Here is a 19,872-nt window from a genome sequence, read left to right on the forward strand (position 1 = left end):
GATACACATGGAGTCACCAGCCGCTTCTTTTCACCTGACAGTGAGGAGTTTCGCCAGGCTGATCTAGCACACGGGTGGATCACGCTATTCTCCTCAGTTCCCCTTCCCCCCCGTACAGGCGCCCCAACCGACCAGAAGAGGTCCTAGTGCAGCGACCAGGACACATATCCACATCCGGCTTCCCACCCGCAGACATGGCCAATTGTGTCTGTAGGGACGCCTGATCAAGCCAGAAGTAATACAGGGGTTCGAACCGGCAATCCCCGTGTTGGTAGGCAATGGAATAGACTGCTGCGCTACCTGGACCACAAATTCTCTTTTTAACAAGTTTTTTTCACTTTGAAGAATAAACCCAATAGACCATTTTTGGACATGTGATTGAGCGTCTGTGTAAGAGTTGAGGCTATCTCATTCCGTGACATGTATCTCCAGACATTGACATTTGGCCAACTAACACATGCTCCTTTATAGATTGTACTCAGTGGGCCTCATTTATCAATAATGGCTTTTCTGCAGAATGTTAAAACACATTCAAATTCAAGGTCAATTTGTCTGTATAAAATGTCCCTACTGGCACATGTATAACTTCTGAAAATTCTGATTAACATTTTTTTCACTTACTGCTTAATAAATGAGGCCCAGTTTATAAATGGGATCTGACAGACTGATCAGACGGTCACTTACCTTCTTCTACCATAAGTTCTTTTCATCTTTAGAGCATCCTGGGCTTCAGATACATCATTCTAAAACATTCAAGTACAGAACTGTAAAGTAGAGATCCAGCGGAGTGCATAAAGTCAACAGATTTTGATCATTAGAATTGGGAAATGGACAACCACATCCAGACTTTTCTCTTATTAATAGTATTTACGAATAACTTTGTTAAAAGAAACGCTCAACGGTAGGAAAAGTGCTCAACAAATAAGGAGCAAAATAATCTAGTGAGGGGGGGGGTTAGGTTTCATACAAGGTTAATGGTATTTGTCTATTGGCATGATTTATTAATAATCACAAAATAGATGCTTATATCTATGTCTGCAACTGCTGGCCAATTCATTCCTGTTATTCAATGTAGACAATTTCTGGTTTGCAAATGATAAAATATTTTTCAGTTAGTTATTCATATCAGTATTTACTAATGACGTGCCAAAAAACAAAACAAAAAAAAAACAGCGCTACAGTTTCATCTGGACTAAACCTCTCCCATGAGAGAAAGACAAATAAGATTCAGAATGTGTGTGAGTATAGTTGTGTGCTCGCATGTGTGTGTTTGCATGTGTTCATTCTTACCTTCGAGTGTTCAGTCACATTCAAATCACAGGCTCTTTCCGGCATTCGCTGAACAACTGTTAAAAAGATCGGTATGTTGGTATTCATTAAACGGTGTCTAAGACAAATGGTGTTGCTGTATAATATACTCTAGTCAGTAATTAAGGTGAATTTGACTTATTTTTAGGATAACAATTAACTGCCCTTAAAGCATGGTGGACACTTATATTGGTTTCAACTGCTGCTTGATGTGGCCAGTTATTACTTCAACTCTGACTTCCTGAACCTGCAGAATCTGTTGGGTCACATCAGGTTGAGTTGGTTCTTATATACACAAACTTTTTTTTTTTGGGATTCCCTCACCCCCCCCTTTTCTCCCCAATTGTATCCGGCCAATTACCCCACTCTTCCGAGTTGTCCCGGTTGCTGCTCCATCTCCTCTGCCGATCCGGGGAGGGCTGCAGAGTACCACATGCCTCCTCCGATACATGTGGATACATGTCGCCAGACACTTCTCTTCACCTGATAGTGAGGAGTTTCGCCAGGGGGACGTAGCGCATGGAAAGATCACGCTATTCCCCCCAGTTCCCCCTCCCCCCTGAACAGGCGCACCGACCAACCAGAGGAGGCGCTAGTGCAGCGACCAGGACACATACCCACAATACGGCTTCCCATCCGCAGACACGGCCAATTGTGTCTGTAGGGCCGCCCGACCTAGCCAGGGGTAACACGGGGATTCGAACCGGTGATCCCTGTGTTGGTAGGCAACGGAATAGACCGCTACCCTACCGGGATGCCCCTTAAACTTTTAACAGACTTTCATTTTAAGGCTCACCCCAACAGAGGCTTTAGATTTGTTTACCTGGACATGGCACACCCCCTTTTGGTTGGGACTGAACTGATTTCCTCTTCCTTGGCACATACAAGCGTGACATTTCCCCATCAATGTGTGTGTGGTCCATTGTAGGAATAGGGGCAAACTTTACCAGTCACCACTGTAAACACAAAGGAAAATCATCAATCAAGATGTGTACTTGAACCCCAAATCACAATTGTGAGCTATAGATGAAGACAGATGAAGAAGAAAGCCACTTTATTTTAATAATAATAATAAATCAATCTTATATAGAGCTTTTTTAGTACTCAAAGTGGCTTTACAATAAATGGAGTGAAACAAGACGACAGAAGAACATAACACAGACATACAGGAGGGGATGGGAAGGGGGCTACGAGAGGGAGAAGCGGCAGCCCCAGACGACGCAAGCAGTACTCTCCGACTTGGGACAGATATAAAGGGAAAGAAAAACAAACATCATAAATCACATTTTGTCATTGTACAGTTGCAATGAAATTGATCTTATGCATTTAACCCATCCTATTGTACAGAAGCAGTGGGCAGCTGCAGCACCCGGGGACCAACTCCAGTTCTTCTTTCCATTACCTTGGTTAGGGGCACAGACAGGAGTATTAACTGAAACATGCATGTCTTTTTAATGGTGGGAAAACCCATGCAGACACAGGGAGAACATGCAAAATCCACACAGAAAGGACCTGGGATTGCCTGGGGTTCGAACCCAGGACCTTCTTGCTGTGAGGCAACAGTGCTAACCACTGGGCCACCGTGACACACATGGCTACATGCCTTCTCACTGATGAAACCTATCAATAGTGAACGTAATATTAACATTGGCAAAGACAACTTCACCAAACCACTTTCAATGAAAATAACTTTCTCAAGATGTAGTACTGAGCATCTTAAAGTAGTTCAACATCAGAAGGAAGAAGATGAAAAATAAAATAAAGAAACTGCCCAGGGTAGAGATGCACCCGCCCCCCAACATTTTAGAGACCCCTTCCCTCTCATACCTTGTTCTCCACCCCACAACTCATTGTTTTGAGTCTGTACTGGGTGCAGCACAAGTTGAAAATGTCTATTACAATGCCCTTGAAAGTGCAGCCTAACCGCAGTTAAAAAAATCAAAATCAAAATTGAGCCAAAAATAAACATCCTCTTTTCAATGAAAGACAATGGCCTTCGACAAAATCTCAACACTCCCGTGCAAATGGGATTATCTGTCAACATTATGGGCTTGCTGATTGAACCTCTCCACAGTTGTGTAGTCCTGAATGCTTATAGGCGCCCCGGTACTTTTATCCACAGGCATGTCTCACATACGCATATAAAAAGTATGAACGTTGCTGACCCCACTGTGGTTTCCTTTTTCATCCCTTTCTCCAACACTGCATTCAATTTGCTTTTCAACCTACCCCTGTCTTCCGATCTATTCCTGGTCCACCTGCAAACCTCTTTGCCTTCTGCAACTTGCACAGTATTAAGAAAGAGATCCTGCAGCTAGTTCCCAGTTTAGCCCCCTTTCATTAGCTTCCCATAGGGGCTTTATGATGTCACTAATTACCTCTAATGCAATACATGATTTGACTATACCCTGCATTTTTTTTTATCTTATCATGTGCAGAAACCAAACCAAACAGTCTGAGTGTTCCTCTAAAAAAGGTGATCCAAATTTGCAACTATAGCCCTTTTGTGGTGGACTGGAACTCTATCTTCTGTGGAGACACAAGCGAGAACTCATTAGTCGTGCAGCCAAATGCACGTCCAGCTCATGTTACGGCGGGTTTGTCAACGTCTGTTTGATGTCCAGCATGGCTCCTTCATTTGTCTACAACAACCTTCATATGCCAGCAGCTAAAGTTATTCCTTGGGCTTTGATTTGACGATAAATGGAGGAAAGGGCTTTCAAGAGAATAATGTCATTTTATTCAAGCACAGATGAGACAAGTTTTATATGAATTTGCACCTGTTAGGACAACCTCACTGCATGTCTGTCTAGTGGGACTTCATGAAGTCAGCTATGGAAGGCGTAATTAAATTTACAGGTGACATCACTGATTTTTTTTAAAAATCCTAACACTAAATAAACACCAACTTTGTCCAGAATAAGATATACAAAACAGCTAATGATGATAATATAAGATAGGAACGCTTATGCCTAACGCACATCTGCGTGACGTATTTTGGTCGAGGTATTGCAACAAAGCTTGTCATATTGACAGTTTTCCTGTTCAGCGATTCCCAAAACACTCTGCCCTCGAGGCCAGTTCTTATTGTTTTAACGCATGGGGGGGAGGAAGGAGGGGGGTCAAAGCCATCCTGCTTAACGTTCCGGCAACATTCAAGGCGCCCGTTTATTGTTGACCGATAGGTGCTTTAATAATTAGTCCAGTGGGTGACAACGGTGTGCAGAGCAGGCTACAAACCAGAAATCACCATCATTGTCTGTGGACGGACAGCCGCACAAAAAGGGGTCCCTTTTAGCTTCATACCCCGCGACGGAGGGAGCGAGGAAAGACATCCGACTAGTTCTGAGATGGCGGGCAACGCGCGCCCCAACGGCACCAGGCACCGTCGTACATTTTGCCACCAGCCCGCCGTCTGACCGCGATTGTTTATAACAGCGTAGCAAATGTCTGGCGGACCCTGCCTGCCTGCCCGCCTGCCTGCCTACCTACCTACCGTCCGTACACTCCCCTCTGCAAGGTTAGCGTCCATGTCTTCCCGAGCTACTCCTTCTCCTTCGCCTTTCCCCCGGCAGCGATACAACGCAGCATCCCCAGCTTCGGGAAGGCTAACCGCGGGGCCCGGCCGGAGGCGAGAGAGGAAGAAAGTGTGTCTGCAGGGTTCGACACCGAATCCTCGTTCAAACCCGTACGTGGATCGCCGCATCCGAACGCCATTAGAAATGGACCATATTGCCTCGGAGCCTTCGCGAGATTACCTCATTCCCCCGGAACGCCCTCCTCTCGCGCAGGACAAATAAGAATCGCGTCTCACTCACCGCGACTTTACAAAGGGGCGGACGGAGGGGCCCCCCGTTGCAGACCCCAGATCGGTTCACGGTAACGTTTCGCGTCTTGAAATGGGTTTGTTTACTGATCTCGGTTTTTTTTTTTTTTTAAATCAAATCAATATTTCACGAGAAGGCTGTCTGCAGTAGCAGTACGCGCCCACAGTCACCCTGTGCGCACGAGATCAGCTCAGAAGCGTTGTCACCCCGCTGCCGCTAGAGGGCGGTGTGGTCTTTTGCCCCTTTTGAAAAGAGCTGTGCGGTTTGCCGTCATAAGATCACGCGACGTTTCATGTGGTGGGAGAGCGTCATTTAAATCATCATTCACGCGCGGACAAAATAGTTCCTCTACACGCGCACACAAAGTCTCGCGTAACGTGGCGGCATTAAAAAGAAAGCTGATGGACATTTACAGTATCAGAATTGATTAGAATTAATTATGCTCCACGTTTCAAACTTATTCCGTTTTTTTGTTGTTGCTGTAATTGTAGCTGGTACAAGGTTGAACGCACCACCACACACACACACACACACACGCGCGCGTATTCTATCCATCACTGGCCAATGTGACGAGGCGCAAAAGCAGAAGTGAAAGCATGAGAATAAAACAGCGAGTGGAGAAAGTTTCATTTTCCCGGAAGACAGCTGGCTTCACGAGACGCAATGCCAGGGACGTCGCGCGTGTTCAGTCGAAGTTATCAATCCACAGCGTGAGTGAAATCATTTCTGACCAAATAATTTAACATTGTTATATTGTTGTGGACATAAAAATACCAATTACCGACTTCACGCAACGTTTTCGCCGATTATCACACAGCATTATTGGGCTTGTAGGTGGGGGTCTGAGTACATCTCAACCCAGTTTATAATTGTTAAAAAAAATAAAACTATGTGTGTGTGTGTGTGTGTGTGTGTCCGTTAACGATGGCAGCGGTTGTGATTTTTCTTCACTTATCTAATTGCACAGACACACGCTGTTACACAGTATTACTGCCTCATTCCTATTATTTACTTTCTCCCCCCCCCTTCCAACTCTCCTGCAGAGACATGACCCAAACGCGAACTAACGGTAAGGAAAGGCTGCCTTTCACCTCTGAAGTCCTCTATTTACAGGCTACTCAGATTTTACCACGACGTTATTCTTCACTTCTAACTCGAGGAAACCCCCAGGAAGCGTACCAACACTTTAAACTTTGTATCAGAAACGTGCTATGTCTGCTGGGCTATATGGAGAAGAATATATATATATATATACACTACCGTTCAAAAGTTTGGGATCACCCAAACAATTTTGTGTTTTCCATGAAAAGTCACACTTATTCACCACCATATGTTGTGAAATGAATAGAAAATAGAGTCAAGACATTGACAAGGTTAGAAATAATGATTTGTATTTGAAATAAGATTTTTTTTACATCAAACTTTGCTTTCGTCAAAGAATCCTCCATTTGCAGCAATTACAGCATTGCAGACCTTTGGCATTCTAGCTGTTAATTTGTTGAGGTAATCTGGAGAAATTGCACCCCACGCTTCCAGAAGCAGCTCCCACAAGTTGGATTGGTTGGATGGGCACTTCTTTGAGCAGATTGAGTTTCTGGAGCATCACATTTGTGGGGTCAATTAAACGCTCAAAATGGCCAGAAAAAGAGAACTTTCATCTGAAACTCGACAGTCTATTCTTGTTCTTAGAAATGAAGGCTATTCCATGCGAGAAATTGCTAAGAAATTGAAGATTTCCTACACCGGTGTGTACTACTCCCTTCAGAGGACAGCACAAACAGGCTCTAACCAGAGTGGAAAAAGAAGTGGGAGGCCGCGCTGCACAACTGAGCAAGAAGATAAGTACATTAGAGTCTCTAGTTTGAGAAACAGACGCCTCACAGGTCCCCAACTGGCATCTTCATTAAATAGTACCTGTTAGAGCCTGTTTGTGCTGTCCTCTGAAGGGAGTAGTACACACCGGTGTAGGAAATCTTCAATTTCTTAGCAATTTCTCGCATGGAATAGCCTTCATTTCTAAGAACAAGAATAGACTGTCGAGTTTCAGATGAAAGTTCTCTTTTTCTGGCCATTTTGAGCGTTTAATTGACCCCACAAATGTGATGCTCCAGAAACTCAATCTGCTCAAAGAAGTGCCCATCCAACCAATCCAATTTGTGGGAGCTGCTTCTGGAAGCGTGGGGTGCAATTTCTCCAGATTACCTCAACAAATTAACAGCTAGAATGCCAAAGGTCTGCAATGCTGTAATTGCTGCAAATGGAGGATTCTTTGACGAAAGCAAAGTTTGATGTAAAAAAAATCTTATTTCAAATACAAATCATTATTTCTAACCTTGTCAATGTCTTGACTCTATTTTCTATTCATTTCACAACATATGGTGGTGAAAAAGTGTGACTTTTCATGGAAAACACAAAATTGTTTGGGTGATCCCAAACTTTTGAACGGTAGTGTATATTCACAACAATCATGTTAACTTTCACAATATCTGCAAAAAAAGCCTATTTAAAAATCCAACTGGGGTTCATTACATTAATTATTCGGTGATGTAAAATATCCACTATCAAACCAAAACTACTTTTCAAGTAATGCTCCCTCAAATATATTAGACCTAGTTTTGTCATAAATGTAGCCTATAGATCGTTATTAATTTAGACAACAACAAAAAAATGCTAACACGTGCAATGTGTCACGCCGGAAGCAGGAACCTGAGGACCCAACTGCAGACGGCGGGGACAGGCTGGGATAGAGCAATGATTTAATGGTGCAGGGGGTCAAACGTCCACGCAACAGGCAAGGCACAAACGACAGGCAAGGCTCCAAGGACAAGGCACGAAGCACCAGGCAAACAAGAGAACAGGGCAGGGCCTCGTGTATCGGTCTTGGGCAAATTTGTGCGTACACACCCATGGGTTTTGTTTTTAGCTAACACTGATGTCTTTGCAGGCCGGGGTGATTGTTCATTGCAAGAGCTAGACAATAGATGTTAGGGGGAAGGAAGTGCAAATAACCATCATGCTTTTCATCTGGCTGTCTGCCAGACAAACTTCAGGGCTTAAAAAATTCAATGGATGTGTATGCACAAATTTGCCCATAGTAATGGTTGATACAGGAGGCCCCAGCGCAATCAGGGGGGAATAATATAACTGCCAATCAGGGAATGGAGAACAGGTGAGCAAAGCAGGGGCAGGAACAGAAATGGCAAGACCGGTGAGCCTTCATAAAACAGGAAACCCAAATAACAACAATGACACAATGTCTGAATTTCATTCTAATATAGTACAATTGACAGGCAATAAACAATGATATTGGATTGCTGCCCAACACAATATTTAACTACTCATCCTCATAAACACTGTACTCGGTAAATGGGTCAGGTGGGAATAAATCTGGTGTAGTGTTCAGCTGAAAATTACTTGCACAGTTGTTTTGTCTGCTATTCCCCAACTCACCTGCTGCGGTCAATAGGTCCCTTCTTGAAGCATCAACAATCTAACTGATTAGCCACAGTCTTGGGTTTTGCCCCTTTTCATTTCAGATGAATTATGATGTATACTTTTTTCTTCATAGGAGGGCGGATGAATGAGTTCTACACTGTTCTGACTGGAGAAACTCTTGGGGTTCATACGGAATTCATTAAAAAACATACACATAATGCTCAGATTGAAGTGGCGTCATATATGCTATGTGGTTACATCCTGGCTTTCTGTCCAATTGTCTCACGAGCTGGGACTGACATTGAGGCGGCAATGCGAGTGATTCCAGGTAAGAAATCCCCTTTTTTACTACTTTATTAATACCCGTGGGGGGAAACTCTTTCCCTGCCTTTAACCCATCCCAGCTGTGTAGCTAGGAGCAGTGGGCAGCCACCATGCAGCGTGCAGCGCCCGGGGAACTTTAATATTTTATCCATTATTGACTCTTTAGCTCGATTCTTTCCTCCCTTCGTTTCTGGGCATGTTCCTATATTCTTTTGTTTCCTTCATTGATTCATTTGCTCTGTCTCTATAGCTGGTAAACCAGTGATTCTGGTGGTGCTACATAACACCTTCAACCCAGACAAACCTGTAGTTGAAAGCAGTGGAATGGTGACCAGGCAGGATATAGTACTCACTGTGGACTGCCTGTTCCATGACGGCAAGCTCTTGAAATGTCCCCGCAATAAAGCAGCATTCAATAGTGTTGCAAACCTTGTTCGACAGTGGTATCCCAAGGTACTGAATGCATTTTTTCCAAGTATACCAAATGTAGATATCTGAATTTCATAACATGAATAAATCTGGTGACTAATAGTAATGCAATGCTGAGGTTCACAGTTCAAGCCCTGGCGTTGCCCATGGTTAAGTCAGATGCCACAGGGAACGCCATTGGCATCACTCCTGGGTGGGGAGTAGAAAAGGTGTATTGTGTCCCACCATTACAATCAGCAACACCTAAAGGTGGGAGGGGACTGCCTGAACAGTTGTGGGTGGATCTGGGGGAAATAGCGTGCACCTCCGCAGGCCTACAGAAACCATCAGCTAGCAGGTCAAGAGAAGCAGTTGGTTTCCGTCACCCTGTCCAGCCACCATGGGGGTTGCGCAATGGCGGGACTTCAGAACAGGGAACTGGACATGTTAAAGAAGGGAAAAAGGAGAAAAATGGGGAGATATTAAAAAAACATCTCTTGGGTCATGTTTACTTTTACCAGATACTTTTTTATGTCAAAGTTTGAGTTTGCAAAATATTGGACAGTGTGAAAAAACATCATTAGACATCTGGATGATATCATTCAGTCTTTCAGACTCATGCAACAGTTAAGCATACGCATGATTTCAGAGATTATTCAGGACACAGGGACACAGTTTGAAATTGGGGCTGTCCTGGTCAAATTGGGACTATCCCGGTAAAATCAGGATACCTGGTCACCCTATACTTGGCATACATTATCTGTGAAAAGGGTCGCTGTATTGAAGAGTACCTCGCTGCTAGCCAGTTTGGCTCTGTAGCTGTTTGAACGCTGTCCTGCACCTCTGTTTTAATTATATGTTGAAAGGCCCTGACATGCCTTGTAAATGAGTACTTTTGTGATTCTCACTTAGTACTTTTGGTTTTATTATACATTTTTAACACAATCATTGTATACAAATGTAATGAAAACTGGAAAGTGGTGTTCATGAATCTACTTAATCACTCAGCGATTGGTTTTCTTTTTCATTTTCCAGATGTCTCGCAGATGCAATTGGTTCGCTTGGTTTTACTTTTGTAAGTTTTACTTTTATTATCAATCTAAACCATACTGCAATATTGTTAGACCTAAATATTGTCTGCCAATGCTACGGGTTTTCCTGAAATGTAGGAGTAGATGGAGAGGAAGTTGTTTGATGCATACAAACATACGCTGGAGCTGAAGAAACTGTCGGTCATGAATGCATGAAAAAGATAGGATTAGTAGACCAAAGTACAATTTTGAAAAGACTAACCTTAAAGGATAGGTTCACTTCTTCAGAACCCCGACCTCATCAAACATTGTTGGGTTTTTATTTAAAACTGTAAAGACAAAAACTTCACTGGAGGCTTCAGTACTGAGAAACTTGCCACATTGCTGAGTCTTGTTGCTGGTCCTCTGCAAAGCCCTCTCAGGAAATGAATGAGAGAACTTAGATGCAACATGACTGGAAAGTCACATAATGTTGTGTTGCTGTTAAGCCCACTGAGGCAAATTTGTAATTTGTGATATTGGGCTGTACAAATAAAATTGACTTGACTTGACTTTAGTGCTCAGTCACTGGCTTTCAATTTTATGTCCAAAATGTGCTATATGCTTACATCTTGTTTGGTTGATTACAACGATACTAGCCAATATGTACATTTTTATTCTTTTTCAGATTGGCAAAAACCAGCTTTCAAGTGTGGCTCCATAATCCTTGGTGTATCATTGGCTGCATTGGTTATCTGGGGAATTGTGGCTGCAAGTGAAGGAATAAACTAAAGAAGACCTGTAACAAGATGCATAACAACAGTGCTTTAGTTTGAGCAGCCGTGTAATATGTTGTCAAACGACTTGAAACACCAGTGAGGCTGAAATGTGAATTCCAATGCTATACACGATTATCATTCTTGTGATTCACAGAGAACAAACTACAGCGATGTAGGACATGATATAGCTAGCTATTGTGGCTGATGAACGTAAAATTACTATTATCATCAACAACATGATCGTACATAACAGCTACCTTCTTAGCTTACTTAGTCGAACACTAGTCGCCATTTATCCATCTGCGTCAGGGAATAAAAGCTAATTAATTGTACTTGGTTGCAGAAACTAGATTGAACTTGTAACCGATTTGTTAGCAAGAAACAGTTGCATTATATAAGCACAAAGAACGATGTTATCACATTTCCAGTGTGTCATAATAAAAAATATCTCCTTGGTTTGTCATAAAATTCCTTATTGTCTTATCTTGTAAGCTAGGGACATTTGCAGTGTCATGAGCTGTTTCCAGAGACTGCCTTTGAGTTATGTGTCCCAGCCAACACACGACTACTACACAAATTCAAACAAACACCACTTCATAAAACAAAAGCCTGTACACTCTACCACATCACACAGGCAAATCGTGTTGGAGCATTGGCGACATGTCCCAATTTGTAATTCAACTGTATTGTTGATGTGTTATAAAATGCAGCCGTCTATGGAGATTGATCCTACTTAATATGGTAGGCGTCCTTTTATATGGCATATTACTGGTAATGTGTAGTTGCTTGTGGATTTCTAACATCCAGACATTTCAGTGGTTGATTGTTCCGTCCGGTTTAACATGAACAAAAACTCTTATTTGTTTTGGAGGTCCCTGCAAATACTGCTCTGATACGCTAAAACATGTTTTCTTAGGTCTGCAGGTCCTTTATGTAATAGTTTTAATCCCAAAATGCACATTTACTGTGTTTGACTAATTGATCATCGAGCACAACCGAGCAAAACTTCTCCTTATCACATGAGACCTTTGACATGACTCCTTGGGAGTATGTACTTTGAAGGTGTGTGTGTGTGTGTGTGTGTGTGTGTGATGAGTTGTGAGGTTGGGTGGAACACCTGCTAGTTCATGATTGTGTTATCCATTATCCATGTGAAATAACTTCTGCGCTTATAAATATTATAATTACAGAAATTTAAATTTACCAGAGACTGATTACATTTGGCATTTAGACAGTGCTTTTGTACACAGATGTGAAGAAATAGCAGTAGAAATAGTAGTATGGCTTTTTCCTTTCGGCCATTTTCCGCTCCAGACGGGAAGTAGGCAACAATGGCCCCCAGTCGGAATGGAATGATTCTGAACCCTCACTCCCACAAAGACTGGCAGAAGAGGGTTCGCACCTGGTTCAATCAGCCAGCAAGGAAGACCCGCAGGAGAAAGGCCCGTCAGGCCAAGGCCCGTGGCATTGCTCCACGTCCTGTCGCTGGACCACTGAGGCCACAGGTCAGGTGTCCCACAGTCAGGTACCACCCAAGGTTTGTGCCAGACGTGGCTTTACAGTGGAGGAGCTTAAGGCACCTGGCATTCACAAAAAGACGGCCCGCACCATTGGCATCGCTGTCGACCCCCGGCGCCGTAACAGATCCACAAAGTCTCTGCAGGCCAACGTGCAGCATTTGAAGGAGTACCGCTCCAAACTCATCCTCTTCCCCAGGAAGGCTTCTGCCCCCAAGAAGGGCGACAGCACTGAGGAGGAACTGAAGATGGCCACTCAGCTCACTGGTCCCTTCATGCCAATCAAAACTGTGCACCAGAAGGAGAAGGCCCGGGTGATCTCAGAGGATGAGAACTTCAAGGTGTTTGCCAGTCTGCATGTGGCCCGTGCCAATGCCCGTCTCTTTGGCATCCGTGCCGAGAGGACGAAGGAGGCTACCAAGCAGGATGTGGAGAAGAAGAAATAAAAATGTTAGTTGCTGTGGAACTTTGCAAAATAAAGTTTAAAAAAAATAGAAAAAAAAGAAATAGTAGTATGGTAGAACAACAACCCAAATATTAACAGATACTAGCAACAGGGTTGGGAATCTCTAGGCCCCTCATGATTCGATTCCGATTCAGAGGGCTACGATGCCTTTATAAAACAATTATTGATGCATCTTGATGCATCAACATTTTTGATTTCTATACATGATTTATTTTTTCTCAACATGTGACTACTTACTACTTTTAAAACATAGCATATTTGTAATGATCCATAATTGAAACAAACAGATGAATTTACTTCCATTATCCTTTATTAGGGGTCCAAGCAGCAACAGCTGCGGGAACCCTATTGTTTTTCTAAGGATTATTTTTATTATTATTATTATTATCATTATTATTATTGTTGTTGTTTCCGCAAAATTCTTCCCTAAAAGTGTCTGGGCAGCAGAAACTATACGTTGCACATCCAAAGGAGTTGAATCTAGTGCAACAGGACTTGGTATATATAGGTATCCGTGAAAACGTTTCGCCTCTCATCCAAGAGGCTTCCTCACTTCGTGCCTTTCTGACTAGACCAAGCTAGTCTGACTGGCTGCTGATGAGACTCAGAATTTATCCTCTATGAGTCGTTGTCAGAGCTATTGATTTCTCACACACCCGGAAAAGCCATCTGGTGTATGCTGTACAATGCAATGAGGATTGCACTGACCTATACATAGGAGAAACCAAACAACCACTACACAAACGGATGGCCCAACACAGAAAGCCAAACTCCTCAGGACAAGACTCAGCAGTCTATCTACACCTAAAGGAGAAGACACACTCCTTCGAGGACAGCAACGTCCACATTTTGGACAGAGAAGATAGATGGTTTGAAAGAGGGGTGAAGGAAGACATCTATGCGAAACTGGAAAAACCATCCCTCAACCGAGGAGGAGGTCTGCGACACCACCTATCTCCCACTTACAATGCCGTCCTTTCATCTCTACCCAGGAGACTCAAGAAGCCTAGCCTCCAAGAACAGCAGTCGGTCACTAACGGCTCCAACGACTCTCATGACCACTGAATAATGAAGTCGAAACTAACACCCTCAACGAGCGTCGCTGCTAAACAAATGCAAATCAATAGCTCCGATGGCGACGGGCGCGGCCAAACATCGGTACACAAAAGAGCCACTCATATCTATGGCTCTGTTAGCGACGGGCGTTATTAAACATCGGATCACAAAGAGCCATGGACATCAATAGCTCTGACGACGACTCCTAGAGGATAAATTCTGAGTCTCATCAGCAGCCAGTCAGACTAGCTTGGTCTAGTCAGAAAGGCACGAAGTGAGGAGGCCTCTTGGATGAGAGGCGAAACGTCTTCACGGATATATACCAAGTCCAGTTGCACTTGATTCAACTCCTTTGGATGACCATCACCTGGATGAATGAGCACATTCACAGACATATACGTTGCACAGAAACCCAACTTGGTAGGTAGGTTCCAGACCTGTTAACGATCTTACATAAGAGATATTACCTCAACACACCACCAAGGGGCGCTACAATAAGCACGTTTACCTTTTGGGTCATATCTCGGGCTCTGTATGGAATTTTTGAGAAATTCTCCCCCCCCCCTAATTCATTGGAAGCTCCAGAATCTAACGCACCCGCAATTTCCAACGCCAAATCTTGTCGCCATTTAAAAAAAAAAAACGAAAGTGAAACTAAAACGAACTAGTCTGAGGCTGTTCATCCGATTCGCATGAAATTTGGTATGCGTCATCTCCAGACAATGTTGATAAAAAGTTGCCGAAAGAATTTTGATGTCATTCCATTTCGAAGTAATATGTCAATCAAGATTTAAGGTGTGGCCTATAGTGATTCTATTGCCTACACTCACCGGCCACTTTATTAGGCACACCTGTCCAACTGCTCGTTAACGCAAATTTCTAATCAGCCAATCACATGGCAGCAACTCAATGCAGTTAGGCATGTAGACATGGTCAAGACGATCTGCTGCAGTTCAAATCGAGCATCAGAATGGGGAAGAAAGGTGATTTAAGTGACTTTGAACGTGGCATGGTTGTTGGTGCCAGACGGGCTGGTCTGAGTATTTCAGAAACTGCTGATCTACTGGGATTTTCACGCACAACCATGTCTAGGGTTTACAGAGAATGGTCCGAAAAAGAGAAAATATCCAGTGAGCGGCAGTTCTGTGGGCGAAAATGCCTTGTTGATGCCAGAGGTCTGAGGAGAATGGCCAGACTGGTTCGAGCTGATAGAAAGGCAACAGTAACTCAAATAACCACTCATTACAACCGAGGTATGCAGAAGAGCATCTCTGAACGCACAACACGTCGAACCTTGAGGCAGATGGGCTACAGCAGCAGAAGACCACACCGGGTGCCACTCCTGTCAGCTAAGAACAGGAAACTGAGGCTACAATTCGCACAGGCTCACCAAAATTGGACAATAGAAGATTGGAAAAACGTTGCCTGGTCTGATGAGTCTCGATTTCTGCTGCGACATTCGGATGGTAGGGTCAGAATTTGGCGTCAACAACATGAAAGCATGGACCCATCCTGCCTTGTATCAACGGTTCAGGCTGGTGGTGGTGGTGTAATGGTGTGGGGGATATTTTCTTGGCACACTTTGGGCCCCTTAGTACCAATTGAGCATCGTGTCAACGCCACAGCCTACCTGAGTATTGTTGCTGACCATGTCCATCCCTTTATGACCACAGTGTTCCCATCTTCTGATGGCTACTTCCAGCAGGATAACGCACCATGTCATAAAGCTCGAATCATCTCAGACTGGTTTCTTGAACATGACAATGAGTTCACTGTACTCAAATGGCCTCCACAGTCACCAGATCTCAATCCAATAGAGCACCTTTGGGATGTGGTGGACCGGGAGATTCGCATCATGGATGTGCAGCCGACAAATCTGCAGCAACTGCGTGATGCTATCATGTCAATATGGACCAAACTCTCTGAGGAATGTTTCCAGTACCTTGTTGAATCTATGCCACGAAGGATTAAGGCAGTTCTGAAGGCAAAAGGGGGTCCAACCCGGTACTAGCAAAGGTGTACCTAATAAAGTGGCCAGTGAGTGTATATCTAGTGATGTGATTGTCCAAAAAACTTTTTTTTTTTTTCAAATTTATTCGTTTTTTTTCTCCCAACTGATCCCTACTTTAGTTCAAACACCGACCCTTGTACTGCGTGCGTTCGCCAACTGCATCTCTCCGGCCGGCAGTCTCGAAGGAGACGCCTCGCCACTTTCGTGACAAGGCGACTCCAGGCCGAACCACTGCTTTTTCCGAGACACACACACACACACACACACACACACACACACACACACACACACACACACACACACACGTGACGAAAACAAGCCGACTCCGCCCCCTCCCGAAGACAGCGTTGCCAATTATTGCTGCTTCATCGAGTCCGGCCATAGTCGGATGTGACGAGACCGGGGCGCGAACCCCGGTCCCCAGTGGGCAACTGCATCGACACAAAGCCGATGCTTAGACCGCTACACCACCGCGGACCTGATTGTACAAATTTAACGAAATTTTCACCCACAATCATCACAACATAAATATCTAATATCCAAGGCAAGGACTTTAGTTTCTTTTCTAATGTACATGGAAGTTACTCACGTATTGACTATTTTTGTATATCCAGACACCATAAAGTAACAAACTGCAACATTGAACCAATAACACTAAGCGACCATACTCCAGTAGTTATTGACATTAATTTGACAAAAGATAACTATTTCAAATATTGGCGATTGAACGTCTCACTATTGACAGACAATGCAGTAGTACAAGAAATTAAGCAAAGTATAAATGAATACTTTGATCCGAACAATAATGGAGAAGTATCACCAGACATGGTTTGGGAGAGTATGAAAGCAGTAATAAGAGGGAAGCTTATTGAAATATCAACAAGGATTAAAAGAGTTCAGATTAATTCACAGTTAGAGCTGGAGAACAAAATAAAAGAATTGGAAACAAAAGTGTGGGGGAGACAAAGATATTTTCAAGGAATTAAAGCAGACAAAAACTCTGGACGAATTATTAACATATAAAAATGAGGGTGACCTCAGATTCTCAAGCCAAAAATGTTATGAAAGGGGAACTATGGCGAGCCGTCTCCTGACCTTCCAGCTACGCAAAGAACAAGCAAATCGGGTAGTCTCAAAAATCACACATCCAAAATAAAAAAAAGTAGTCTCTCACCCAAAAGATATAGCAGATGTACAGTGCATCCGGAAAGTAGTCACACCCCTTCACTTTCCCCACATTTTGTTATGTTACAGCCTTATTCCAAAATGGATTAAATTCCTTTTTTTCTCATCAATCTACAAACAATACCCCATAATGACAAAGTGAAAAAGGTTTTGTAGAATTTTTTGCAAATTTATTAAAAATAAAAAACTGAAATATTGCATGTACGTAAGTATTCACACCCTTTGCTATGACACTCAAAATTGAGTTCAGGTTCATCCTGTTTCCACTGATCATACTTGAGATGTTTCTACATCTTGATTGGAGTCCACCTGTAGTAAATTCTATTGATTGGACATGATTTGGTAAGGCACACACCTGTCTATATAAGGTCCCACTGTTAACAGTGCATGTCAGAGCAGAAACCAAGCCATGAAGTCAAAGGAATTGTCTGTGGACCTCCGAGACAGGATTGTATCGAGGCACAGATCTGGGGAAGGGTACAAAAGAATTTCTACAGCTTTGAATGTCCCAAAGAGCACAGTGGTCTCCATCACTCATAAATGGAAGAAGTTTGGATCCACCAGGACTCTTCCTAGAGCTGGCCGCCCAGCCAAACTGAGCAATCGGGGGAGAAGGGCCTTGGTCAGGGAGGTGACCAAGAACCCGATGGTCACTCTGACAGAGCTCCAGCGTTCCTCTGTGGAGATGGGAGAACCTTCCAGAAGGACAACCATCTCTGCAGCACTCCACCAATCAGGCCTTTATGGTAGAGTGGCCAGACGGAAGCCTCTGCTCAGTAAAAGGCACATGACAACCCGCTTGGAGTTTTCCAGAAAGCACTTTAAGGACTCTCAGACCATGAGAAACAAGATTCTCTGGTATGATGAAACCAAGATTGATCTCTTTGGCCTGAATGCCAAACGTCACGTCTGGAGGAAACCAGTCACCTCTCATCACCTTGCTAATACCATCCCTACACTGAAGCATGGTGGTGGCAGCATCATGCTGTGGGGATGTTTTTCTGCGGCAGGAACTGGGAGACTAGTCAGGATCGAGGGAAAGATGACTGGAGCAAAGTACAGAGAGATCCTTGATGAAAACCTGCCCCCAGAGCGCTCAGGACCTCAGACTGGGGCGAAGGTTTACCTTTCAACACGACAACGACCCTAAGCACACAGCCAAGACAACGAAGGAGTGGCTTCAGGCTGGAGCTACTGCATGAGGGCAGGGGACGGCTGCTGCGTGCGCGGCGGGTTACTAGTTAACATAGAGGCGCATTCTAGCGCCGACTCCACCTGGAGCGCTATTTTGACAGCGTCCTAAAGTGACAAATCGTCCGATTCCAAAAGCACTTTCTCCCTCGTCTTGTCACCCAACGTCCCACAAATTAGCCGGTCTCTGACCATTTCATCATGCAGCTCACCATAACCGCAATGGCCCGCTAGCTCCCTCGGATTAGCCACATGGTGACCGACTCACCAGGCAGCTGGGCTCTTTTCCTCAGGCGGTATCGGCGTCGCAGGACCCGCTGATTACCAGCGAAATGGTTGTGGAGCAACCGGACCAGGTCTGCGTAGGAGACAACTGGGGAAACGGTTCCTGAAATTGCTTTACATATCTTTTGTCCCTCCTGGCCGAGACGGTGCGGAGTATTGCTGTCTTCCGCTTGTCGGTAATGACGGGAAAGTTCATAGCGTCCGGATAAGTCTCAAAACTATCCAACCAGGCGGTCCACGAGACTGGAGGGTCGCCGGGCACAGCCAGGAAAGGTGCCGATGGCGTTAGACGAAACGCAGCCATCTCTCGTCGTCAGAGTGAGCCGACAACAAAGCTGGAGGTCCACACAGTAGCCCGATGCAACATAACATTTCTTTACTTCGCAACGCACACTCCCGTAAAGCTGTCAACTGTCGTAAAACACCAAAACGCGGTACTCACGTACTCAACACTAGCCCATAGCGGAGCAGCGGGACCTCCAAGCCCTAACCATGGCGCTAGAGCGGCGATTCGGGCAACGACCCTTCACTGACTTGAGCAGGGAGCAACTAGCCAGCCGCCACCGCCAAGAGGGAAATAGCCTAGGTACCTTCGCCGCAGATGTGCAGCTAAACACCCAATACAGTTACCGCAGTTCAACGCAGCCCCCCCCCCAAGAGGGGCTGGTCCTCCACGCTTTCCTGCGGGGGCCCACGCCAGAGCGGTTGCGCCAGAGCGGTTGCGCCAGCATGTTGGCCTCGCCATGCCTCAGTCCGTCAGCGAGGCTCTCTGCTAGTATTAGTGTAACTATTAAATAACAATTTACATGGATAGATTACACTTGAATAGCTAAGATTTTGCTTCCCGTACACTTTTGGGTGTATTTTATAGATTTTGGGCTGCTGATCACGAAAATCCCCTTAAAATCTCCACATCACATGTTTTGTAGATACAACCTATTTTTGTGATTTCCCGTCATATATTAAGTCTACTAGTATATCGACCACAAAGCAAACTGTTTTGGTCAGTCCAAGCATGCCTGGGCATGCACTCGGCCTATGTGCTATGCAAATGATGTCTGGGCATGCTT

General features: G+C 44.3%; 2 protein-coding genes and 1 pseudogene across 4 annotated transcripts in view; 2 read left to right on the forward strand and 1 right to left on the reverse strand.

Annotated features, from left to right (window-relative positions):
• The window catches only part of znf512 (zinc finger protein 512), a 29,371-nt gene extending 24,058 nt beyond the window's left edge, over window positions 1-5,313 (reverse strand). For 2 of the 3 annotated variants that reach the window (XM_056294608.1, XM_056294606.1), the window contains exons 1-5: window positions 4,805-5,313; window positions 2,476-2,546; window positions 2,132-2,264; window positions 1,291-1,346; window positions 685-743 (exon numbers count right to left, since the gene is read on the reverse strand). In XM_056294608.1, the coding sequence (XP_056150583.1) occupies window positions 685-743; window positions 1,291-1,346; window positions 2,132-2,231 (215 nt within the window). In that variant the 5' untranslated portion in view covers window positions 2,232-2,264; window positions 2,476-2,546; window positions 4,805-5,313. The remainder of the gene's footprint in view (window positions 1-684; window positions 744-1,290; window positions 1,347-2,131; window positions 2,265-2,475; window positions 2,547-4,804) is intronic. The other variant, XM_056294607.1, reaches the window with a different exon arrangement.
• Window positions 5,314-5,716: 403 nt separating this feature from the next.
• LOC130125355 (uncharacterized) lies at window positions 5,717-11,571 on the forward strand. The gene is made up of 6 exons (XM_056294913.1): window positions 5,717-5,845; window positions 6,179-6,204; window positions 8,704-8,898; window positions 9,145-9,347; window positions 10,338-10,377; window positions 11,001-11,571. The coding sequence occupies exons 1-6, from the start codon at window positions 5,799-5,801 to the stop codon at window positions 11,102-11,104; spliced, it is 615 nt and encodes a 204-aa protein (XP_056150888.1). The 5' UTR covers window positions 5,717-5,798; the 3' UTR covers window positions 11,105-11,571.
• Window positions 11,572-12,367: 796 nt separating this feature from the next.
• LOC130125356 (60S ribosomal protein L13-like) lies at window positions 12,368-13,054 on the forward strand (annotated as a pseudogene).
• Window positions 13,055-19,872: the final 6,818 nt, after the last annotated feature.

The sequence above is a fragment of the Lampris incognitus genome, chromosome 15, assembly GCF_029633865.1.
Source record: "Lampris incognitus isolate fLamInc1 chromosome 15, fLamInc1.hap2, whole genome shotgun sequence".
NCBI classification, from domain to species: domain Eukaryota; kingdom Metazoa; phylum Chordata; class Actinopteri; order Lampriformes; family Lampridae; genus Lampris; species Lampris incognitus.

Coding starts and splice junctions, on each gene's coding strand:
- LOC130125355 (XM_056294913.1), top strand. CDS start 5,799: ATGCCAGGGACGTCGCGCGTGTTCAGTCGAAGTTATCAATCCACAGC. Junction 9,348..10,337: donor TTCGACAGTGGTATCCCAAG/GTACTGAATGCA, acceptor TTCATTTTCCAG/ATGTCTCGCAGATGCAATTG. Junction 10,378..11,000: donor GTTCGCTTGGTTTTACTTTT/GTAAGTTTTACT, acceptor ATTCTTTTTCAG/ATTGGCAAAAACCAGCTTTC.